Below are 22,335 nucleotides of genomic sequence, written 5' to 3' on the forward strand. Positions count from 1 at the left end.
ACACCAGCAACAAACTGACCCAGGAAAACACAGACACCGCTTTTATATATAAATTGATTTCCCCCACTCACTGCGCCAATTATGTGCCCCCCCCCCTCTCTTTTTTCAGCCCTCTGAGCTCTTCAGCAGGGGAGAGTCCGGGGAGCCAGCGTTCTCTGCAGCTTCTGTGGAGAAAATGGCGCTGATTAGTGCTGAGGGATCAAGCTCCGCCCCCTCCAGCGGCGGGCTTCGGTCCCGTTCTGTATCTGAAAATAATGGCGGGGAATCGTTTATTTACTGCCTTAGCAGCCTAATAACATCCTTTTGTGCCAAAATGAGGTGTATTGCTGCCCAGGGCGCCCCCCCTGCACCCTGCACCCATCAGTGCCATGTGTGTGTGTGTTATGTGGGAGCAATGGCGCGCAGCTTACTGCTGCGCGCTTACCTCAGGAAGATCTGAAGTCTTCTGCCGCCTGACGTCTTCTTTCTTTTCTAATACTCACCAGGCTTCTTTTTTCCGGCATCTGTGAGGAGGATGGTGGCGCGGCTCCGGGACGAACCCCAGGGTGAGACCTGTGTTCCGACTCCCTCTGGAGCTAATGGTGTCCAGTAGCCTAAGAAGCAGAGCCCTTAAACTCTTAAGAAGTGGGTCTGCTTCTCTCCCCTCAGTCCCACGATGCAGGGAGTCTGTTGCCAGCAGAGCTCCCTGAAAATAAAAAACCTAACAATATTCTTTTCACAGAAAACTCAGGAGAGCTCCCTGTAATGCACCCTATCTCCTCTGGGCACAAGATCTAACAGAGGTCTGGAGGAGGGGCATAGAGGGAGGAGCCAGTGCACACCATACTAGAAAGTTCTTTATAGTGCCCATGTCTCCTGCGGAGCCCGTCTATACCCCATGGTCCTTACGGAATCCCCAGCATCCTCTAGGACGTAAGAGAAATTAACCCTAGCATGAATGTGTCTGTGTGGAGATTGTAAGCTCCACTGGGGCAGGGACTGATGTGAATGGGCAAAAAATTCTCGGTAAAGTGGTGCGGAATATGTGTGCGCTATATAAATAAATTGTAATAACTAATAATAATAGTCGCCGCCTATAGGGGAGTGTATTTTTCGCTTTGCAAGTGTGTGAACGCCTGTGCAGCTGAGCTCTGCAAAAACATTTTGTGCAGTTTCTGAGTAGGTCTGAACTTACTCACCCCTTGCGATCACTTCAGCCTGTCTGGTCCCGGAATTGACGTCAGACACCCGCCCTGCAAACGCTTGGACACGCCTGCGTTTTTCCAAACACTCCCAGAAAACGGTCAGTTGACACCTATAAACTCCTTCCTGTCAATCTCCTCCTTGCGATCTGCCGCGCAAATGGATTCTTCGTAAAATCAATCGCTCAGCAATCATCCGCTTTGTACCCGTACAACGTGCCTGCGCATTGCGGTGCTTACGCATGTGCAGTAGTGACCTAATTGCTGCGCTGTGAAAAATGGCAGCATGTAAACAGGTAGAAATTACCCCCAATATCCCCTGGATTTCATGCGCCCCATAAAGCATATTATGACATTAGCTGATAAGAGCATGAAATGCGAGGCAGTCTCATGCAGACCAAATGTGTTTCTGAATGGAACAAATGTAAGTCACACTGCTTAACAACATAATGAAGGAAAGAAAGGAACCTGAAAGATAAACAGTATACCGGTCCAGCTGCCAAGAGGTGACTTAGTTCTGAAGCACTTTTCCATAAGTCCTAGGGGACAGCTGAGCATTTACAGGGAAAGACTATTTTTGTACCTAAACTACACGGAGAAAAAGAAAAGCTGTGAGAGACTATCCATTACTATATCACCCGCATAAGACAACTGGAGGAGCAGCAAATGGAGCCATCTGTCACATTCCTCTGCTATATGAGAGGTGAGATGGAACTGGGATGTTATTCAAGAAACACCCTGTGTTATAGTCATTGTTTTCACAGGCAACTGTGACAACTGCCTGCAATGACTGGAAAGGAAACAGAGAAAATGGTTCCAAAACTAGTAGGAATTACCACCTGTCATTCTCAAATGCATGTTTTGCACATAATGTTTCAAAATAATTTATTTCAAGGATATAAATAAAGACAACAAATTTGTATTAGGTATAATATAACCAAAACATATAGGGGGTCATTCCGAGTTGATCGCTCGATAACAGTTTTTAGCAGCCGAGCAATCGCATAGTCGCCGCCCACGGGGGAGTGTATTTTCGCTTTGCAGGAGTGCGAATGCCTGTGCAGCAGAGCGCCTGCAAACACATTTTGTGCAAAACAAGACCAGCCCTGTAGTTACTTATCCTGTGCGATGATTGCTGCGACGAGTGACATGGTAATGACGTCAGATACCCGCCCAGCAAACACCCGGCCACGCCTGCGTTTTTCCAAACACTCCCAGAAAACGGTCAGTTGACACCCAGAAACGCCCTCTTTCTGCAAATCTCCTTGCGTTCGACTGTGCGATTGGAATCGTCGCTAGGACCAGTGCAAAAGCACAATGGACTTCGTACCTGTACGACACGTGTGCGCATTGCGGTGCATACGCATGCACAGATTAGCCGGTTTTTTCACTGACCGCTACGCAGCGAACAACGGCAGCTAGCGATCAACTCAGAATGACCCCCATAGCTACATGTATATCAAGCAGCACAATTTTGCTCCCTTAAATATAATCTGCTGTTTTGAGTCAGGGGTTCTTCTGAACAATGGGGGTCATTCCGAGTTGTTCGCTCGCAAGCTGCTTTTAGCAGCTTTGCACACGCTAAGCCGCCGCCTACTGGGAGTGAATCTTAGCTTATCAAAATTGCGAACGAAAGATTAGCAGAATTGCGAATAGACACTTCTTAGCAGTTTCTGAGTAGCTCCAGACTTACTTGGCATCTGCGATCAGTTCAGTCAGTTTCGTTCCTGGTTTGACGTCACAAACACACCCAGCGTTCGCCCAGACACTCCTCCGTTCCTCCAGCCACTCCCGCGTTTTTCCCAGAAACGGTAGCGTTTTTTCGCACACACCCATAAAACGGCCTGTTTCCGCCCAGAAACACCCACTTCCTGTCAATCACATTATGATCACCAGAACGAAGAAAAAACCTCGTAATGCCGTGAGTAAAATACCTAACTGCATAGCAAATTTACTTGGCGCAGTCGCACTGCGGGCATTGCGCATGCGCATTAGCGACTAATCGCTCCGTTGCGACAAAAAAATACAGAGCGAACAACTCGGAATGACCCCCAATATTTTAGCATACCCCAGACAAGTCCTCACATCTGTTAGATGCTGTCCCAGTGAAGGGAAACAGCAGTGATAACCATACTGTAGGGATGGACATCGGAACACGATGATTTCAAACCATCAATGTTTTTTATTTGATGTTAGTGTTTTTATCATTCGATGGCAGCATTCCGATGTTTGCCATCATCGAATGGTAAACATTTTATGTTTTTCTGATGTTTTTTCTAAGTCCTGCCCCCAGTCCCATCCCTGGCTGGCCACACTGCAGACGTTTTGCACATGAGCAAACAGGTTTTCTCTTACATCCTAGTGGATACTGGGGTCTTGTACTTTAGTACCATGGGGTATAGAGCGGGTCCACTGGAGCCTGGCACTTTAAAACCTTTCATGTGTGTATGCGTGTGCTGGCTCCTCCCCTCTATGCCCCTCCTACCAGACTCAGTTTAGAAAAACGTGCCCAGGAGCCGGGTGCATGTCTCTGGAGCTCCAGAGAGTTTCCTTTATTTTTTATTTTAGTTTATTACTTTCAGGTAGCTCTGGTTGGCAACCAGGCTACCTGCTTCGTGGAACTTAGAGGAGGGATCGAACCTACCTCCTGAGGGTTAAGGGTTCGTAATCCCAGCTGACAGGACACTGAGCTCCTGAGGTACTGATAACATATCGGTAGTATGTTAGCAGGTCCCCAGGTGCAGTTTTGGCGGCAAGTCACGCGGCAGTCACGGGCCCGAAGCTGCAGTGCCCGCCGCGGACAAACTGGCTCAGGACTGTTGCCTCGCAGTGCTCACTGTCTCAAGGCTCTGTGTGGTCTGTACAATACATTTTCTGATGTTTGTTATAACGTGGCCAGTATATTCTATGATAGGGACCGCGTGCCATTGCAAGGGGCAGGGCTTCCCGGAGCGGGACCAGCGGCAGGAAGTCGCCATTTTCCTGCTGCTGTGGTACTGGTACTAAGACTGGTATCAGGGGGTCATAGACAGGCGGGAGCACGCCAGCAGTAGCGCCGCTGCACTACTATTTAGTCATACACATTTTCCAACACATTGTGTTGCTGTGTTCTGTGTGCTGGTGTCCGCTCCTCAGTGTCACTCCAGGGGCTCTCTAGGGTCTGTGTGGTGGTGTTGGTCAGTGGGCTGTGCTGTGTTACAGTTGTATAAGATGTCTGTTGACATGGTTATGTGTGCTGCTTGTAACTCTACCCCGTCTTCAGCGGGATCACTCATGTGTGAGCAATGTTCCTTATCTCCACAGGAACCCAGCTCACAGGCACCTGACTGGCTAAATATCTTTAAAAGCACGATTCAGAATGTAAATTCAGAATTAGCTGCTGCTAAAAGAGAAAGACAGGTGTTAAAGCACTATCGATTGTGTGGCTAAAGCAGCAGATACCTAGAAGGCTTCTCAGCCTCCTCTAGTGGTTTCACATAAACGTTCACTGCCATAGGTGCTCCAGTCTGATGATGATGATGATGATGATATGGATGAGGACAGCTCTCTGTCCCCTGGGGTGGAGGCCCTCATTTATGCTGTAAGAGAGATTCTTCACATACCGGATCAGGAGGCAGAACCGGATAAGGAGTTGTATTTTAATGTTAGACCTAAGACCTCAGCCACTTTTCCTGTGTCAAAGGAATTAAACTCCCTGGCCAGGGAGGCATGGGTAAACCCTGACAAGAAGTTTAAAATTCCTCAGAGGTTTCTATTTACTTTTCGCCTCCCAGCTGAGGATAGGAAGGTATGGGAAAAACCGTCGTCAGTTGATACGTCTGTCTCCAGATTGTCTAAGATATTGGTACTTCCGGTGCCAGGGGCTATGTCCTTGAAAGAGCCAGCTGACCGTAAAATTGAGACCACGCTCAAGGCAATTTATACGGCAGCAGGCGCAGCACAACGCCCCACAAACGTTTGTGGGTGGATTTCCAGTACAATGGTCAAGTGGTCTGATACTGTTATTGATGGTTTAGACTCTCTGCCCCGGGATGAGGTCATTACTCTGCTACAACACATACAGGATGCTGCAAATTTTATAAGTGAGGCTATTAAGGAATTTTGTAAGATAAATGGCCGCACTACTGCTATGGCAGTGTCGGGACGCAGGGCTCTGTGGTTGCGTCAATGGTCAGCGGACAATGATTCCAAAAACGGTGTAGAAAATCTTCCCTTTACAGGAGATGCCTTGTTTGGGGACAAATTAAATAAATGGATCTCCCAGGCAACGGCGGGCAAGTCTACCTATCTGCCATCGGCCGCACCACCTGCTCGACGTTCTTACACAGGTACCTCCTTACAGTCCTTTCGTGTGGCAAGGTTCAGAGGCCGTGGGGTCTCCACTACTTCCAGAGGATCTCATGGTACCCGTAAACCTGCAACTGCTGTCTCCCTGGAACAGACCACCGGATCCCCTGCCGCTAAGCCTTCCGCATGACGGATGGCCCCAGCAGCAAGGCAACTTTCAGGTGGGTGCTCGCCTTCAACACTTCGCCCTGTGTGGGCGAAGTCCTGCCGGGATCCTTCGGTGAGGGATCTCATTTCCCAGGGATACCTACTGGAATTTCAAGCACTTCCTCCTCAAAGATTTTACAAATCGGGCTTACCAGTTTTACCCGATGCAAAAGTTATCTTGCAAGAAGCAATTCAAAAACTTTTGTGGACAGGGGGGTAGTTACAGTACCTCCTCCTTTACACAAAAAGGGGGTTTACTCCAGTCTTTTTGTTGTTCCAAAACCGGACGGTTCGGTGCGGCCCATCTTAAACCTGAAGTCTCTAAACCCGTATCTGCGGATGTTCAAATTCAAGATGGAATCCCTGCGGGCAGTGGAGTCCGGTCTGGAGGAGGGGGAATTCTTAGTATCCCTGGTGTCAAGGATGCTTACCTACACATTCCCATGTGGCCCCCTCATCAGGCTTACCTCAGGTTCGCCATCACTTCCAGTTTCAGGCCTTGCCCTTTGGCCTGTCCACAACTCCGAGAATTTTCACCAAAGTCATGGTGGAGATGATGCTGTAACTGCGCAGGATGGGAGTCAACATAGTCCCCCTACTTGGACGATCTCCTGATAAAGGCTATGTCCAGGGAACATCTACTGCACAGCATCGATCGGACGACTCGCCTGCTTATGGATCATGGGTTGATTCTAAACTTCCAGAAATCCCACCTGGAACCGACCCAATGTCTCCAATTCCTGGGAATGATACTGGATACAGTATCTCAAAAGGTATTTCTCCCGTTGAACAAGGCCTTGGCCATCCAGGCTTTGGTTCGCTCAGTGCTCCATCCTCGCAAGGTGTCCATACATCTTTGCATACGTTTGCTGGGCAAGATGGTTGCTGCTTACGAGGCAATCCCTTACGGCAGATTTAATGCCCGGCCTTTTCAGCTAGATCTGCTGGACAAATGGTCGGGGTCTCACCTTCACATGCATCAGGCAGTGACCTTATCTCCGAAAGCCCGGATTTCTCTATTATGGTGGCTACAAGTTCCCCACCTGGTAGAAGGCAGGAATTTCAATATCCACTAGTGGCCCCTGGGGTTAGGGGGCTGTGACCCAAGGGGCCAAGTTCCAGGGGATATGGTCGGTTCAGGAATCTACCCTATCGATAAACGTCCTGGAACTCAGGGCAATTTACAATGCCCTTCTGCAAGCTTCCCATCTCCTGTGGGATCGAGCAATCCAGGTTCAATTGGACAACGCCACGGCGGTGGCGTACATAAACCGACAAGGGGGAAGAAGAAGCAGAGCAGCGATGTGAGAAGTGTCAAAAATCCTCCTCTGGGTAAAGGCCAACGCAAGGGCCATCTCAGCCATATTCATTCCAGGAGTGGACAACTGGGAAGCGGGCTTCCTCAGCAAAAACAACCTCCATCTGGGGGAATGGGGTCTACATCCCCATGTGTTTCAACATTTAATTCACCAGTGGGGCTGTCCACAGATAGACCTGATGGCTTCTCGTTTTAACAAGAAGCTATGCCGTTACTGTTCCAGAACGAGAAATCCGCAGGCTGTAGCAGTGGATAGGCTGACAACGCCTTGGCCGTACCAGTTTGTGTACTTGTTCTCTCCTCTACCGCAGATCCCAAGAGTTCTGAAAAGACTAAAAAGGAAAGCGTTCTGGCAATTCTAATTGCCCCGGATTGGTCTCAATGGGCGTAGTACTTGGACCTCCTAGCTATGGCTCTGGAGGATCCCTGGCCTCTGCCGCTCTGAAATCAGCAAGGTCCGTTCGTTTATCCAGATTTACAGCAGCTACGTTTGATGGCTTGGAAGTTGATAGGAAGATTCTAGCAAGAAACGGTCTTCCCTCCCGGGTTATTTCCACCATGGTCCAAGCCAGGAAGATGGTGACGTCAAAATATTATCATCATATCTGGAAAAAGTATGTTTCCTGGTGTGAAAGTAAAAAGGTGTCTCCAATGGAATTTAGAATCGGTCGTTTTTTGCTTTTGCTGCAAGCGGGAGTGGATATGGGCCTACGGTTAGGCTCCATCAAAGTTCAGATTTCTGCGCTCTCTATTTTCTTCCAGAAACAACTTGCCATTTTCCCTGAAGTTCAAACTTTCCTGAAGGGAGTTCTTCATTTGCAACCGCCCTTTGTACCTCCCACGGCTCCGTGGGACCTCAATGTGGTTCTGTCTTTTCTCCAATCAGACTGGTTTGAATCCTTAGTTAAAATTTCTCACCTGGAAGATGGTGATGTTATTAGTTTTGGCGTCTGCCAGACGTGTGTCTGAATTGGGGACCTTATCCTGTAAGAACCCTTATTTGATATTTCATGAAGACAGAGAAGAACTTAGGACCCGTCCTCAGTTTTTGCCTAAAGTGGTGTCAGCCTTTCATGTGAATCAACCTATTGTGGTTCCAGTGTTGTCTGATGCTTCCGTTGGTCCTGAGTCCTTGGATGTGGTCAGGGCTCTGAGGATTTATGTCAAACGGACGGCGCATCACAGGAAATCTGACTCACTGTTTGTCCTTAATGATGCCTCCAAGATTGGTCGGCTGGCTTCTAAGCAATCTATTGCTCGCTGGCTCAGATGAACCATGCAACAGGCCTATACTTCGGTGGGAACTTCCTGGGCGGCTGCCCAGGGTGCATCAGCCCTTCAGTTGTGCCGAGCTGCTACTTGGTCTGGTTCGAACACGTTGATGACCTTCAGTTTGGTCAGGCAGTTTTACAGGGGTCTCAGCACTCTCCTACCCGTTTGGGAGCTTTGGGACTTCCCCATGGTACTAAAGTACAAGACCCCAGTATCCACTAGGTTAGGACGTAAGAGAAAATAGGATTTGAATACCTACTGGCAATTCCTTTTCTCCTAGTCCGTAGTGGATACTGGGCGCCCGCCTCAGTGCTTCATTCCTGCTTAACTGTATAAGTATTTGGTTAGACCGGCGTTGCGGTCCAGTTACGTTGTTGGGATAGCGGTGCTATCCTGGTTAGGTTGGTGTTGCTATCCTAGGTTCTGGTTTGCGCCCTCCTTTCATTTATGGTTGTGTGTTGGCTTGTTGCTTGTTGTATTGTTTCTTCTCTCATGTTATGTCCATCTCCTCGGGCACAGTTTTCCTAGACTAAGTCTGGTAGGAGGGGCATAGAGGGGAGGAGTCAGCATACACATAAACACACTAAAGGTTTTAAAGTGCCAGCCTCCAGTGGACCCGATTTATACCCCATGGTACTAAAGTACAAGACCCCAGTATCCACTACGTACTAGGAGAAAAGGAATTACTGGTAGGTATTAAATTCCTATTTTTTTGCACATGCACAAATCAAATAAAAAAAATGTTGATCGAATTCTTTTGATGCGATGGTTAGTTATCACCGCATCGAAAGATCCGATGATGGAAGCCCAGCCATCATTTGATGGTGGGCTTCCGATGTCCATCCCTACCATACTGCCAGTCTCAAACCTGGCCGTGTTACTGTGAACGCACGACGAATAAGCTTTGCAAAGTGGGAAGAGAGGAGATATGGAGGATCCTCCTCCAGAGGAAAAATAAGCTAATGCTAATGGTGACAGGCACTGAAGAGCATAGCTTGTTAAGAAGCCCCATATTGCGGTCTCCATAGAGAAGTAAGGGGCAGTACTGAGCCATTAGCTGTTAATTTAAAGGAACTGGTTCTAAATTCAGTTTACTCCTGCACCGCATGGATGCCATGCCAAATGTGTATTATGTCACATTGTCAGTTTCACTGTAAATAACTTTTTCTATTTTCTTTTTCTTTTTCCTTAAGTACATTTTATAAAAAATTTTGAGCCATAAAGTGTATTATTTTGGTACAATAGTCTAATATCTTTTCAATTTATGAGCATTATAGCGAAAAGTGAGAAAATATAAATAGTAATTTTTCATGATTTGTACCTAAAAATTTTGACAAATAAAAATACTTTTAGATGTTTGGTCTGTGGTTTTAATAAGAATTTACTCACCGGTAATTCTATTTCTCGTAGTCCGTAGTGGATGCTGGGAACTCCGTAAGGACCATGGGGAATAGCGGGCTCCGAAGGAGGCTGGGCACTCTAGAAAGATTTAGGACTACCTGGTGTGCACTGGCTCCTCCCACTATGACCCTCCTCCAAGCCTCAGTTAGGACACCGTGCCCGGACGAGCAGACATAATAAGGAAGGATTTATAATCCCGGGTAAGACTCTTACCAGCCACACCAATCACACCGTACAACTCGTGATACTATATCCAGTTTGACAGTATGAAAAACAACTGAGCCTCTCAACAGATGGCTCAACAATAACCCTTTAGTTAACAATAACTATTTACAAGTATTGCAGACAATCCGCACTTGGGATGGGCGCCCAGCATCCACTACGGACTACGAGAAATAGAATTACCGGTGAGTAAATTCTTATTTTCTCTAACGTCCTAGTGGATGCTGGGAACTCCGTAAGGACCATGGGGATTATACCAAAGCTCCCAAACGGGCGGGAGAGTGCGGATGATTCTGTAGCACCGAATGAGAGAACTCCAGGTCCTCCTCAGCCAGGGTATCAAATTTGTAGAATTTTGCAAATGTGTTTGCCCCTGACCAAGTAGCTGCTCGGCAAAGTTGTAAAGCCGAGACGCCTCGGGCAGCCGCCCAAGATGAGCCCACCTTCCTTGTGGAATGGGCATTTACAGATTTTGGCTGTGGCATGCCTGCCACAGAATGTGCAAGCTGAATTGTACTACAAATCCAGCGAGCAATAGACTGCTTAGAAGCAGGAGCACCCAGCTTGTTGGGTGCATACAGGATAAACAGCGAGTCAGATTTTCTGACTCCAGCCGTCCTGGAAACATATATTTTCAGGGCCCTGACAACGTCTAGCAACTTGGAGTCCTCCAAATCCTTAGTAGCCGCAGGCACCACAATAGGCTGGTTCAGGTGAAACGCTGACACCACCTTAGGGAGAAACTGGGGACGAGTCCTCAATTCTGCCCTATCCATATGGAAAATCAGATAAGGGCTTTTACATGATAAAGCCGCCAATTCTGACACTCGCCTGGCTGAAGCCAAGGCCAATAACATGACCACTTTCCACGTGAGATATTTCAGATCCACGGTTTTTAGTGGCTCAAACCAATGTGATTTTAAGAAACTCAACATCACATTGAGATCCCAAGGTGCCACAGGAGGCACAAATGGGGGCTGAATATGCAGCACTCCTTTCACAAATGTCTGAACTTCAGGTACTGAAGCTAGTTCTTTTTGAAAGAAAATCGACAGAGCCGAGATCTGTACTTTAATGGAGCCTAGTTTTAGGCCCATATTCACTCCTGCTTGCAGGAAATGCAGAAATTGACCTAGTTGAAATTCCTCTGTTGGGGGCTTTTTGGCCTCGCACCATGCAACATATTTCCGCCATATGCGGTGATAATGCTTTGCCGTAACATCTTTCCTGGCCTTAATAAGCGTAGGAATGACTTCTTCCGGAATACCCTTTTCCTTTAGGATCCGGTGTTCAACCGCCATGCCGTCAAACGCAGCCGCGGTAAGTCTTGGAACAGACAGGGCCCTTCAGGGGCAGGGTTTCTTCCCTGTGTGACTGCCCCCCAGCCTCGAAGGCTGGCATCCGTGGTCACCAGGACCCAGTCCTGTATGCCGAACCTGCGGCCCTCTAGAAGATGGGCACTCTGCAGCCACCACAGTAGCGACACCCTGGTTCTTGGAGACAGGGTTATCAAGCGATGCATCTGAAGATGCGATCCGGACCACTGGTCCAACAGGTCCCACTGAAAGATTCTGGCATGGAACCTGCCGAAGGGAATTGCTTCGTAAGAAGCCACCATCTTTCCCAGGACCCGCGTGCAGCGATGCACTGATACCTGTTTTGGTTTCAGGAGGTCTCTGACTAGAGATGACAACTCCCTGGCTTTCTCCTCCGGGAGAAACACTTTTTTCTGGACTGTATCCAGAATCATACCCAGGAACAGTAGTCGTGTCGTCGGAACCAGCTGTGACTTTGGGATATTCAGAATCCAGCCGTGCTGGTGCAGCACCTCCTGAGATAGTGCTACTCCCACCAACAACTGTTCCTTGGACCTCGCTTTTATTAGGAGATCGTCCAAGTACGGGATAATTAAAACTCCCTTTTTTCGAAGGAGTATCATCATTTCCGCCATCACCTTGGTAAATACCCTCGGTGCCGTGGACAGTCCAAACGGCAGCGTCTGGAATTGGTAATGGCAATCCTGTACCACAAATCTGAGGTACTCCTGGTGAGGATGGTAAATGGGGACATGCAAGTAAGCATCCTTGATGTCCAGGGATACCATGTAATCCCCCTCGTCCAGGCTCGCAATAACCGCCCTGAGCGATTCCATCTTGAACTTGAATTTTTTTATGTATGTGTTCAAGGATTTCAAATTTAAAATGGGTCTCACCGAACCGTCCGGTTTTGGTACCACAAATAGTGTGGAATAGTAACCCCGGCCTTGTTGAAGTAGGGGTACCTTGATTATCACCTGCTGGGAATACAGCTTGTGAATTGCCGCTAGCACCGCCTCCCTGTCTGAGGAAGCAATCGGCAAGGCAGATTTTAGGAACCGGTGGGGTGGAGACGCCTCGAATTCCAGTTTGTACCCCTGAGATACTATTTGAAGGATCCAGGGATCCACCTGTGAGCGAGCCCACTGATCGCTGAAATTCTTGAGGCGGCCCCCCACCGTACCTGGCTCCGCCTGTGGAGCCCCACCGTCATGCGGCGGACTTGGAAGAAGAAGCGGGGGAGGACTTTTGCTCCTGGGAACCTGCTGTTTGTTGCAGGCTTTTTCCCCTACCTCTGCCTCTGGACAGAAAGGACCCGCCTTTTCCACGCCTGTTTTTCTGGGTCCGAAAGGACTGAACCTGATAAAACGGCGCCTTCTTAGGCTGTGAGGGGACATGGGGTAAAAATGCTGACTTCCCAGACGTTGCTGTGGAAACTAGGTCCGAGAGACCATCCCCAAATAATTCCTCACCCTTATATGGTAACACTTCCATGTGCTTTTTTGAATCTGCATCTCCTGTCCACTGGCGAGTCCATAAGCCTCTCCTAGCAGAAATGGACAATGCACTTACTTTAGATGCCAATCGTCAGATTTCCCTTTGTGCATCTCTCATATATAAGACTGAGTGTTTTATATGGTCTATGGTTAACAGGATCGTGTCTCTGTCTAATGTGTCAATATTTTCTGACAGTTTATCTGACCACGCAGCGGCAGCACTGCACATCCAAGCTGACGCAATAGCTGGCCTAAGTATAATGCCTGTGTGTGTATACAGACTTCAGGATCGCCTCCTGCTTTCTATCAGCAGGTTCCTTGAGGGCGGCCGTATCCGGAGACGGTAGTGCCACCTTTTTAGACAAACGTGTGAGCGCTTTATCCACTCTAGGGGGTGTTTCCCAACGTGACCTATCCTCTGGCGGGAAAGGGAACGCCATTAGTACCTTCTTAGGAATTACCAATTTTTTATCAGGGAAAGCCCACGCTTCTTCACACACTTCATTTAATTCATCTGATGGGGGAAAAACTACGGGTAGTTTTTTCTCTCCAAACATAATACCCTTTTTAGTGGTACCAGTAGTTATATCAGAAATGTTTAACACCTCTTTCATTGCCTCAATCATACAGTGAATGGCCTTAGTGGGCATCAGGTTTGACTCATCGTCGTCGACACTGGTGTCAGTATCCGTGTCGACATCTGGGTCTGCTTAAGGTAGCGGGCATTTTAGAGCCCCTGACGACCCATGCGACGCCTGGGCAGGCACGAGCTGAGAAGTCGGCTGTCCCACATTTGGCATGTCGTCGATTTTCTTATATAAGGAGTCTATACGTGCACTCATTACTTTCCATAAGCCCATCCACTCAGGTGTCTGCCCCGCAGGGGGTGACATCCCTTCTAAAGGCATCTGCTCCGCCTCCACATCATTATCCTCAAACATGTCGACACAGCCGTACCGACACACCGCACACACACAAGGAATGCTCCGAATGAGGACAGGACCCACAAAAGCCCTTTGGGGGGACAGAGTGAGAGTATGCCAGCACACACCAGAGCGCTATATAATGCAGGGACTAACTAAGTTATGTCCCCTATAGCTGCTTTTTATATTATATATGTATTGCGCCCAAATTTAGTGCCCCCCCTCTCTGTTTTTACCCTGTTCTGAAGTGTAGACTGCAGGGGAGAGCCAGGGAGCTTCCTTCCAGCGGATCTGTGAAGGAGAAATGGCGCCAGTGTGTCTGAGGGAGATAGCTCCGCCCCTTTTCCGCGGCCTATTCTCCCGCTTTTTTCTGGATTCTGGCAGGGGAATTTACCACATATATAGCCTCTAGGGCTATATATTGTGGTATTTTTGCCAGCCAAGGTGTTTTTATTGCAGCTCAGGGCGCCCCCCCCCCCAAGCGCCCTGCACCCTCAGTGACCGGAGTGTGAAGTGTGCATGAGGAGCAATGGCGCACAGCTGCAGTGCTGTGCGCTATCTTGGTGAAGACTGATGTCTTCTGCCGCCGATTTTCCGGACCTCTTCTTGCTTCTGGCTCTGTAAGGGGGACGGCGGCGCGGCTCCGAGACCGAACACCAAGGACTGGGCCTGCGGTCGATCCCTCTGGAGCTAATGGTGTCCAGTAGCCTAAGAAGCCCAATCCGGCTGCAAGCAGGCGAGTTCGCTTCTTCTCCCCTTAGTCCCTCGCTGCAGTGAGCCTGTTGCCAGCAGGTCTCACTGAAAATAAAAAACCTAAAATTATACTTTCTTTCTAAGGGCTCTGGAGAGCCCCTAGTGTGCATCCAACCTCGGCCGGGCACGAAATCTAACTGAGGCTTGGAGGAGGGTCATAGTGGGAGGAGCCAGTGCACACCAGGTAGTCCTAAATCTTTCTAGAGTGCCCAGCCTCCTTCGGAGCCCGCTATTCCCCATGGTCCTTACGGAGTTCCCAGCATCCACTAGGACGTTAGAGAAATATATTTTATTATGGCCCAAATGTGTTTGAATGACAGTTTATTGTTTTTCATTATATAGAAAGTGTTAATATCATAGATTTGGATTGCATAGACATCCAATTCTATGGTACAGCATTTACAACCAGATCTATGGTACAGGATTTACATCCAGTTCTATGGTAGAGTATTTACATCCAGTTCTATGGTAGAGCATTTACATCCAATTCTATGGCAGAGCATTTACATCCAGTTCTATGGTAGAGCATTTACATCCAATTCTATGGCAGAGCATTTACATCCAGTTCTATGGTAGAGCATTTACATCCAATTCTATGGCAGAGCATTTACATCCAGTTCTATGGTAGAGCATTTACATCCACTTCTATGGTACAGTATTTACTTCCAGTTCTATGGTAGAGCATTTACATCCAGTTCTATGGTACAGCATTTACATCCAGTTCTATGGTAGAGCATATACATCCAGTTCTATGGCAGAACATTTAATGATGTGCACTGCCACTAGGGACGCAGCGGCAAAGATGACCTGGGTCTTCCCTCCATGCAAGATACAGTGGTGATCATGTCACACGTACCTCCTGCCTTTCGATAGAATTGTATTCGGACGCATGGGAAAAGTGCTGTGTGAAAGTGTTAACCAGACAATGTAAATTCTATGTTGGTGGCCCTACAAGTGTAGGACAGGCAGACAGGCATCAATGTAGAATTCATATACATAGCAGTGCAATGACTGGGGTGCATCCATTACACATTTTGTGGTTGAAGCAATATTCAGCCCATCAATTACAACAAGCAATATCCGATTTTGTATATTATAACATAACACAAGCTATCAGGTCATTTTGCATGGAACTCAATATTCGGCGTAGGGACGTGGCCAGAATAGATATCATCATCATCCTGACTGAAATAAAAATAATATCTAGTACAGTCCAAAATTCAAATAGTGGAGCAACACCAACTGCCAGTGAGTCCCGACCGGCGATGTGTGGCAGCGTTTGGGGTGGCAGTTGGTGTGGCTCCCCTATTTGAATTTTGGACTTCACTGCAGCCCCATCTCTGGAGCCACCACTATTACAGACTATAAAATGACAGAAGCTGATGGTTGCTATGGGCAACGTCTCCACTTCAGATTTGATAGATCTCCCCCTTGGGGAACTCAACAGGCTAGGACTGGTTCACAGTAGGGCAAGCGGACCCACATTAATGGGCCAATTCATAGTCCATAACTTGTGTTTTTAACACTGTGTACTCTATGCTCTGTAAGCCAGTGTATGCTTCTATGGATGATTCATACACATCTAGGTTACAAATCCACTTGCTGCATTGGCGTTACTATCTGGTAATGGGTTTACCATGCAGGCTAAGGATGGGTACATGGTATTGCAGACTATGTAGTGTACATAGGTACAGGTAATAGATAAGCCTCCCAAAATGGTAACTGTAATTATGTGTGCATACTTTTACTGTACTAAACTTGAATGTGCAAATCCCTGATCATTATTCTATGCAGTATTTTGTATACTGGGTACCAGAAGGCCGCAGGCTGAAAATATGCGAGGTTATATGCTACACTCGCAGCGTGGTTATATGCCACACTAATACCACACTTATGGTACCTCCAGACTCACTGACTTTTGTTTGCAGCCCTATAGGGCTGAGTAGAAAAATCTGCCAGTCTGTGAAAGGGCCGAAATGGGGTGTTTCCACAAAGTTGCAACGGCAACTCGCCCCCTTGCCCGTAATAGGATTTACCACCTACATTTTTAGGTGTCTCAAATGGACAAAGGTCCAACTTTAAATCAAACCTTATATGTTTATGTCATATTTTTTTCCATTGTTTCCTGTTTAATAATTTTCTTTGCTGATTTTCGAGCATGGTAAATGTATTATTATCACAAGCCCTGCATTTAGTGTGTATAATGCAGCTTTTCCCTTGAGCGACTGTATTTATTTTACTCCCTCCTGATACTAATGATACTGCACCTCACATTGCAGGTTACATATTGCCCTGTATGGCACATATTACTAAGCTCATACATTCCTGTAAAATATGATAGAACAAGCACCCATAATGCAGAGCCATAACAACACACTGGGTCATGTGTATAGAATACCAAGCCATGATATCTATCATATCTCATGTCTTCTTTCACAGCTACCTAGATATACAGTAAGTGACTACAGTAGTAGGGAAATGTGTATTCCCCATGTCTCTGTGTCTCTTGCTGTCATTATATATGCACAGGTTTAGTGCTGGAATCATTCACCCCGCAGTGCCAACAAGCAGAACAAGAGGCGCACAGACAGAGGTATCTGTGTCTTGTTGTGTAAGCTGAGAAAACATACCTGGGAAAATGCAGGTGGTGGAGGCGCTGCAGGTGCCCTACCTGGTGCAGGAGGTGGCGGAGGAGGCACTGGCATGATTCTGGTTTCTCGTAACTACTTGTCTGCCCTGGAAGGTAACAAAAAAGCACAAAAAAAGTAGTGAGTACATAATGTCCATGCAACTGAACGGAGATAAAAACATACAGTTTTCATGGCCACATGCGCATAGTCTGGAGCTTCCTCTGACCATATGGTGGCCACACACACAGGGCATTCATAACACTAGGCCAGAACACTGAGTGGGAGGATTAGCGTGCACGTTCACATATGTAGTTTGCCAAGCTGAACAAGATTGGAGCATTCGGTGCCAGGATGAGCAGCTGTATCTCTTGTGACTGCATGGATTACTATTGGACATCTGTGATGTCCTGGAGCGAAACACCCTGTGATATGGAGACAACTGCCTGATATCGCTGCTGATATTGGAGGGTGTGGCCAACTCCAGACAAGCACCTCTGTATCCAATCAGCTAAAATTGTATTTTTTCTGTTTTTTAAAGAACGTGTTCTAAAAAATAATTTTAGGGCCCAAAGTTTTTATCTAATTTTATTTCTATTTATTTATTTGTAAACTTTTAGCATATTCTGGAGCCTATTCCATGCTCTACGCTGTCAAAAGTATACAAACTTGTAATCATATCCCTTAAACCCGCCAATGCGCTGATTCTAATCCAGGCACCTGTAACATCTCCACCGCTTCTAGTTGGAAGCAGACTATGCACTCAGACAGTTATACATTTCTACTCAGGATTTCATTTACACTGAACTGATACACTTAAAAGTGGAAAATAGTAAATGACCAGTTGACCAATATCTGAGATTTGGGAGAGAGAGGAATGGAGCTTTGGTTGGGTATTTGGTAGCATTTCAAAAGCACTGCTTTAATGTAGCATGATTGGCATTTGAGACCGACCAAAGTTATTTATACACTTTTAACACCACAGGCACTTATCTCCTGGAACCAGGATCTACTAAAGACTGTGCAGCCACACGTGGAGGAGTGTGGGTACAAGCTTGAGAGGAGGGTGCGGCCGTGAGCAGGGCGTATGCTGGTGCCAAAAGTAATTTAGCTGCTGGGTCCTGTCCTGCATCCCTGACCTTTGACATACTTACTGAATCTCAAGGCCATGAGATTCAGCACATAGGGTCAGAGGATTATGTACTGAGTTCTGATTGGAGGAGCTCATCACATGCCCCCTGGTGCATAGTGCTCAGCAGCAGCCTCACAGCAATTATCTGCAAATTAACTACTGGTTTCAGTTCCATCCTCCTCGGTTACTTGATTTGCTGCATGAATAAAGTAGGTCTTCCACGGCTCCAATCTGCCCCACGTCTTCCACGGCTCGCAACTACACTTCTGCCCTGCCTCTTTCAAGTTTCTGTTGGGCACCAGCAGCACCGCTGGACCTCTCCTGCTGGGCACCTCCTGTCAGGGCCAACCTCATACTACTGCAACTACTCCTGCCTCCTATAGCGCAATAGACATCCTTCTGAGGAAGACACTGATCTAAAGAGGCGGAGAAACGTGGAACAGCTGCTATACAGACCGGAAGAACACTGCAGAGCACAATCTCTGCTTAAGACGCCCTAGTGGGAAAATGTCCGTTACCGCTGAGCTATATTTGGCAAAACATCGGTGAGATAGTCATAGGACTGCAAAATGAAACCCATATAAATCGAAGTATAGAAATAGCAGATTAAGCACCTCTAATATCCTGTGGAATATAGATTATATCAAAAAGGATTTTTGTGAATTGGATATTTGCATATTATCCCGAGATACAAAGCTAATTGCAGTAATCAATGCAGGAGATAATGAGTGCATGAATTAGAGTTTTTGCAGTGTCTTGTGTAAGATATGGTCATATTTTGGATATGTTTCTTAGATGTATGTAACATGATTTTGAGAAAGATTCAATGTGAACTCCGGAGAAGTAAGTATAATATTTTGAATGCAAGGTGTGAAGTGGGCCTCCCTCTGGAACCATGTGCCTCTGTGCACTTATTTTACAGTAGATACGCCAATGGTAAAACCTGGGATATATGCTGGCTTCAGAGGTCATACAGCTGTAAAGACTGTAATCTTGGAGTGAATGCAGTGATATAATGGGAGGATGATGTGGGTTATATGGCTGATGGATGCTGGCCCCTCAAATTATTTATTTATTTAACAGCAAATTCTGTTGTGCTTTACAATTGGAAACCAGTGATACTGTAAACACAACTGGATAATAATAGACAGTCACAGAGGTGGGAATGCCCTGTTCGCAAGCTTACAATCTATACTGAAATAGGCGTTGATACACAAGGATACGTGTTATCAATTGCATAATGGTCCACCAGACTGCAAAGGTTCTTGGTAGATTGTATCTGATATGGTCACACAGCAATGTTGGCCAGGGGTCAGGAGGATGTGAAAGTAAAGAAAGAGAAGGATGTGAGGATATATGTGGACTGTATAGTGGGGATGTAACTGGATAGGAAAGTTTGTGAAGGTTATGAGGGCGTTTCCGTAATTTGACAAGCTTCCTTTAAGAGGTGAGTTTTCAGGGAACGCTTGAAGGTTTGGAGACTAGAGGTGAGTCTTATTGTGCATGTGAGGGCATTCTACTGAGTGGGTGGAGCCCGAAGAAAGTCCTGCAATCGTGCATGGGAGCAAGTAATGAGTATGGATGAGAGACAGATCTTGTGAATAGCAAAAGAGGTCAGGTTGGGATATATTTATAGATAAGCGAAGAGATGTACATTGGTGTAGTTTGGTTTATGACCTTGTGTGTGAGTAAAAGTACTTTATATTGAATACGGTAGACTACAGGTAATCAATGGAGAGACTGGCAGAGTGAATCAGCTGAGGATCTAGCGAGGAAGATTAACTACACAGCTGCATTCAGAATGGATTATATTATTAACACTGTGTATAATTAAGAGATTTTCATAGGTATACATTTACTTGTTTATATAGGTACTGGAATCTTAGTGTGTTCTGAAGGGGGATGGGGGGGGGGGCTGTCCAGTATCTTGCCTATGCCCCCATGCCCCCATGGATCTTAATCCAGCTGTGACACAACTCTACAACTTGGGACCGGCAATGTTATTCTGGAGATCATTAATGCAATTTTACAGTAGTTCGACACTAATAAAAGGAATGACGATACACAGTGTTCCATCTCATCCTCACCAATGTACACTAAAAGTACAGTGTTCTCTATGAAAACTGTGCTCTGTCAGGTATAATGGATTGTATGTTTTCGAGCAGTGGTCTTGTATACAATATATAATTCACTAGTGTGTTGCCTTCCACACAATGCAGAGATTCAACACCTGTCTCTAACATGAATGCATCAGTTCTACCATCAATGGAACATTTTTCTCCTGCCAGTCTGCAGTTTCAATGGACAGATAACACTAGACACATATAAAGGTCAATCCCATTAGCTGCGAAGGGTGCTATGTGCCGTTGCCGCGGCCATTCAAGGATACCAGATCTCGCACCCTTTGCAGCTGAAATCAGCCCCAATTCGGACAAAATTGCTCGGAGTCCTATAAGGGAAGTGATAACTTTTGTGCAAATTCGGGCCACCGTAATGTACGCCAGCTGCCACGATGACTCGCACCCGTGAGTCCATTGCGGCTAATAGGATTGACCCCATAAGTTGAAATACTACGTAAACAGAAACATGAAAAGTATTTTAAGATAATACTGCTGTTACCATACAATACTGCTGTTATATCAAGAAGTAGGAAACATGGCCAGCCTTTATTCCAGGCTAGTTCTGGGTGACCGAACATTAAATGAGGTTAATCATATTAGCCGTGATGATCTCATGGGTGCAAATTAGGGCTGATTTCAGCCTGCGAAGGGTGTGAGATCGAGTGCTGTTGCCGACATTGAAACGCTGCGGCAACGGCACATTACACCCTTCGCAGCTAATCGGATTGTCCCCAATCTGTTTATTCCATGACCTAATTGAGACCCGATCAATAACCTTTTTCTACAACAGACACAAAATAAGTACAATTATTCACCTGGCCAGAAATTCTCATACCAGTCTAGAATGTTATAATAATGGCTCATTAAACGATGTCCATAATACTGTAGTTTTACATTTCACCATGAAGTGGTACGGCATGACAAAGTTTGTTAGCTCTGTTTGTCAGTTTCAATGTCATATGTTTATTCAAGCAAAAAATACATTTACACAGAGAAAATTAAAAATAAGAATTTACTTACCGATAATTCTATTTCTCGTAGTCCGTAGTGGATGCTGGGGACTCCGTCAGGACCATGGGGTTTAGCGGCTCCGCAGGAGACAGGGCACAATAATAAAAGCTTTAGGATCAGGTGGTGTGCACTGGCTCCTCCCCCTATGACCCTCCTCCAAGCCTCAGTTAGGATACTGTGCCCGGACGAGCGTGCATAATAAGGAAGGATATTGAATCCCGGGTAAGACTCATACCAGCCACACCAATCACACCGTACAACCTGTGATCTGAACCCAGTTAACAGTATGATCACAACGAAGGAGCCTCTGAAAAGATGGCTCACAACAAGAATAACCCGATTTTTGTAACAATAACTATGTACAAGTATTGCAGACAATCCGCACTTGGGATGGGCGCCCAGCATCCACTACGGACTACGAGAAATAGAATTATCGGTAAGTAAATTCTTATTTTCTCTAACGTCCTAAGTGGATGCTGGGGACTCCGTCAGGACCATGGGGATTATACCAAAGCTCCCAAACGGGCGGGAGAGTGCGGATGACTCTGCAGCACCGAATGAGAGAACTCCAGGTCCTCCTCAGTCAGGGTGTGCCCCTGACCAAGTAGCAGCTCGGCAAAGTTGTAAAGCCGAGACACCTCGGGCAACCGCCCAAGATGAGCCCACTTCCTTGTGGAATGGGCTTTTACTGATTTTGGCTGTGGCAAGCCTGCCACAGAATGTGCAAGCTGAATTGTACCACAAATCCAGCGAGCAATCGTCTGCTTAGAAGCAGGAATACCCATCTTGTTGGGTGCATACAGGCTAAACAGCGAGTCAGATTTTCTGACTCCAGTCGTCCTGGAAACATATATTTTCAGGGCCCTGACAACGTCAAGTAACTTGGAGTCCTCCAAGTCCCTAGTAGCCGCAGGTACCACAATAGGTTGGTTCATGTGAAAAACAGAAAACACCTTAAGGAGAAATTGAGGACGAGTCCTCAATTCTGCCCTGTCAGAATGAAAAATTAAGTAAGGGCTTTTATATGATAAAGCCGCCCATTCTGACACACGCCTGGCTGAAGCCAGGG

At 46.6% G+C, this 22,335-nt stretch overlaps 1 protein-coding gene across 1 annotated transcript in view; it reads right to left on the bottom strand.

Moving 5' to 3' along the window:
- The window catches only part of WIPF3 (WAS/WASL interacting protein family member 3), a 227,157-nt gene that overhangs the window by 121,221 nt on the left and 83,601 nt on the right, over positions 1 to 22,335 (bottom strand). The window contains exon 2 of the mRNA XM_063921961.1: positions 17,007 to 17,112. Within this exon, the coding sequence (XP_063778031.1) occupies positions 17,007 to 17,081 (75 nt within the window). The 5' untranslated portion in view covers positions 17,082 to 17,112. The remainder of the gene's footprint in view (positions 1 to 17,006; positions 17,113 to 22,335) is intronic.

Source organism: Pseudophryne corroboree, chromosome 5 (assembly GCF_028390025.1).
Source record: "Pseudophryne corroboree isolate aPseCor3 chromosome 5, aPseCor3.hap2, whole genome shotgun sequence".
Classification (NCBI taxonomy): domain Eukaryota; kingdom Metazoa; phylum Chordata; class Amphibia; order Anura; family Myobatrachidae; genus Pseudophryne; species Pseudophryne corroboree.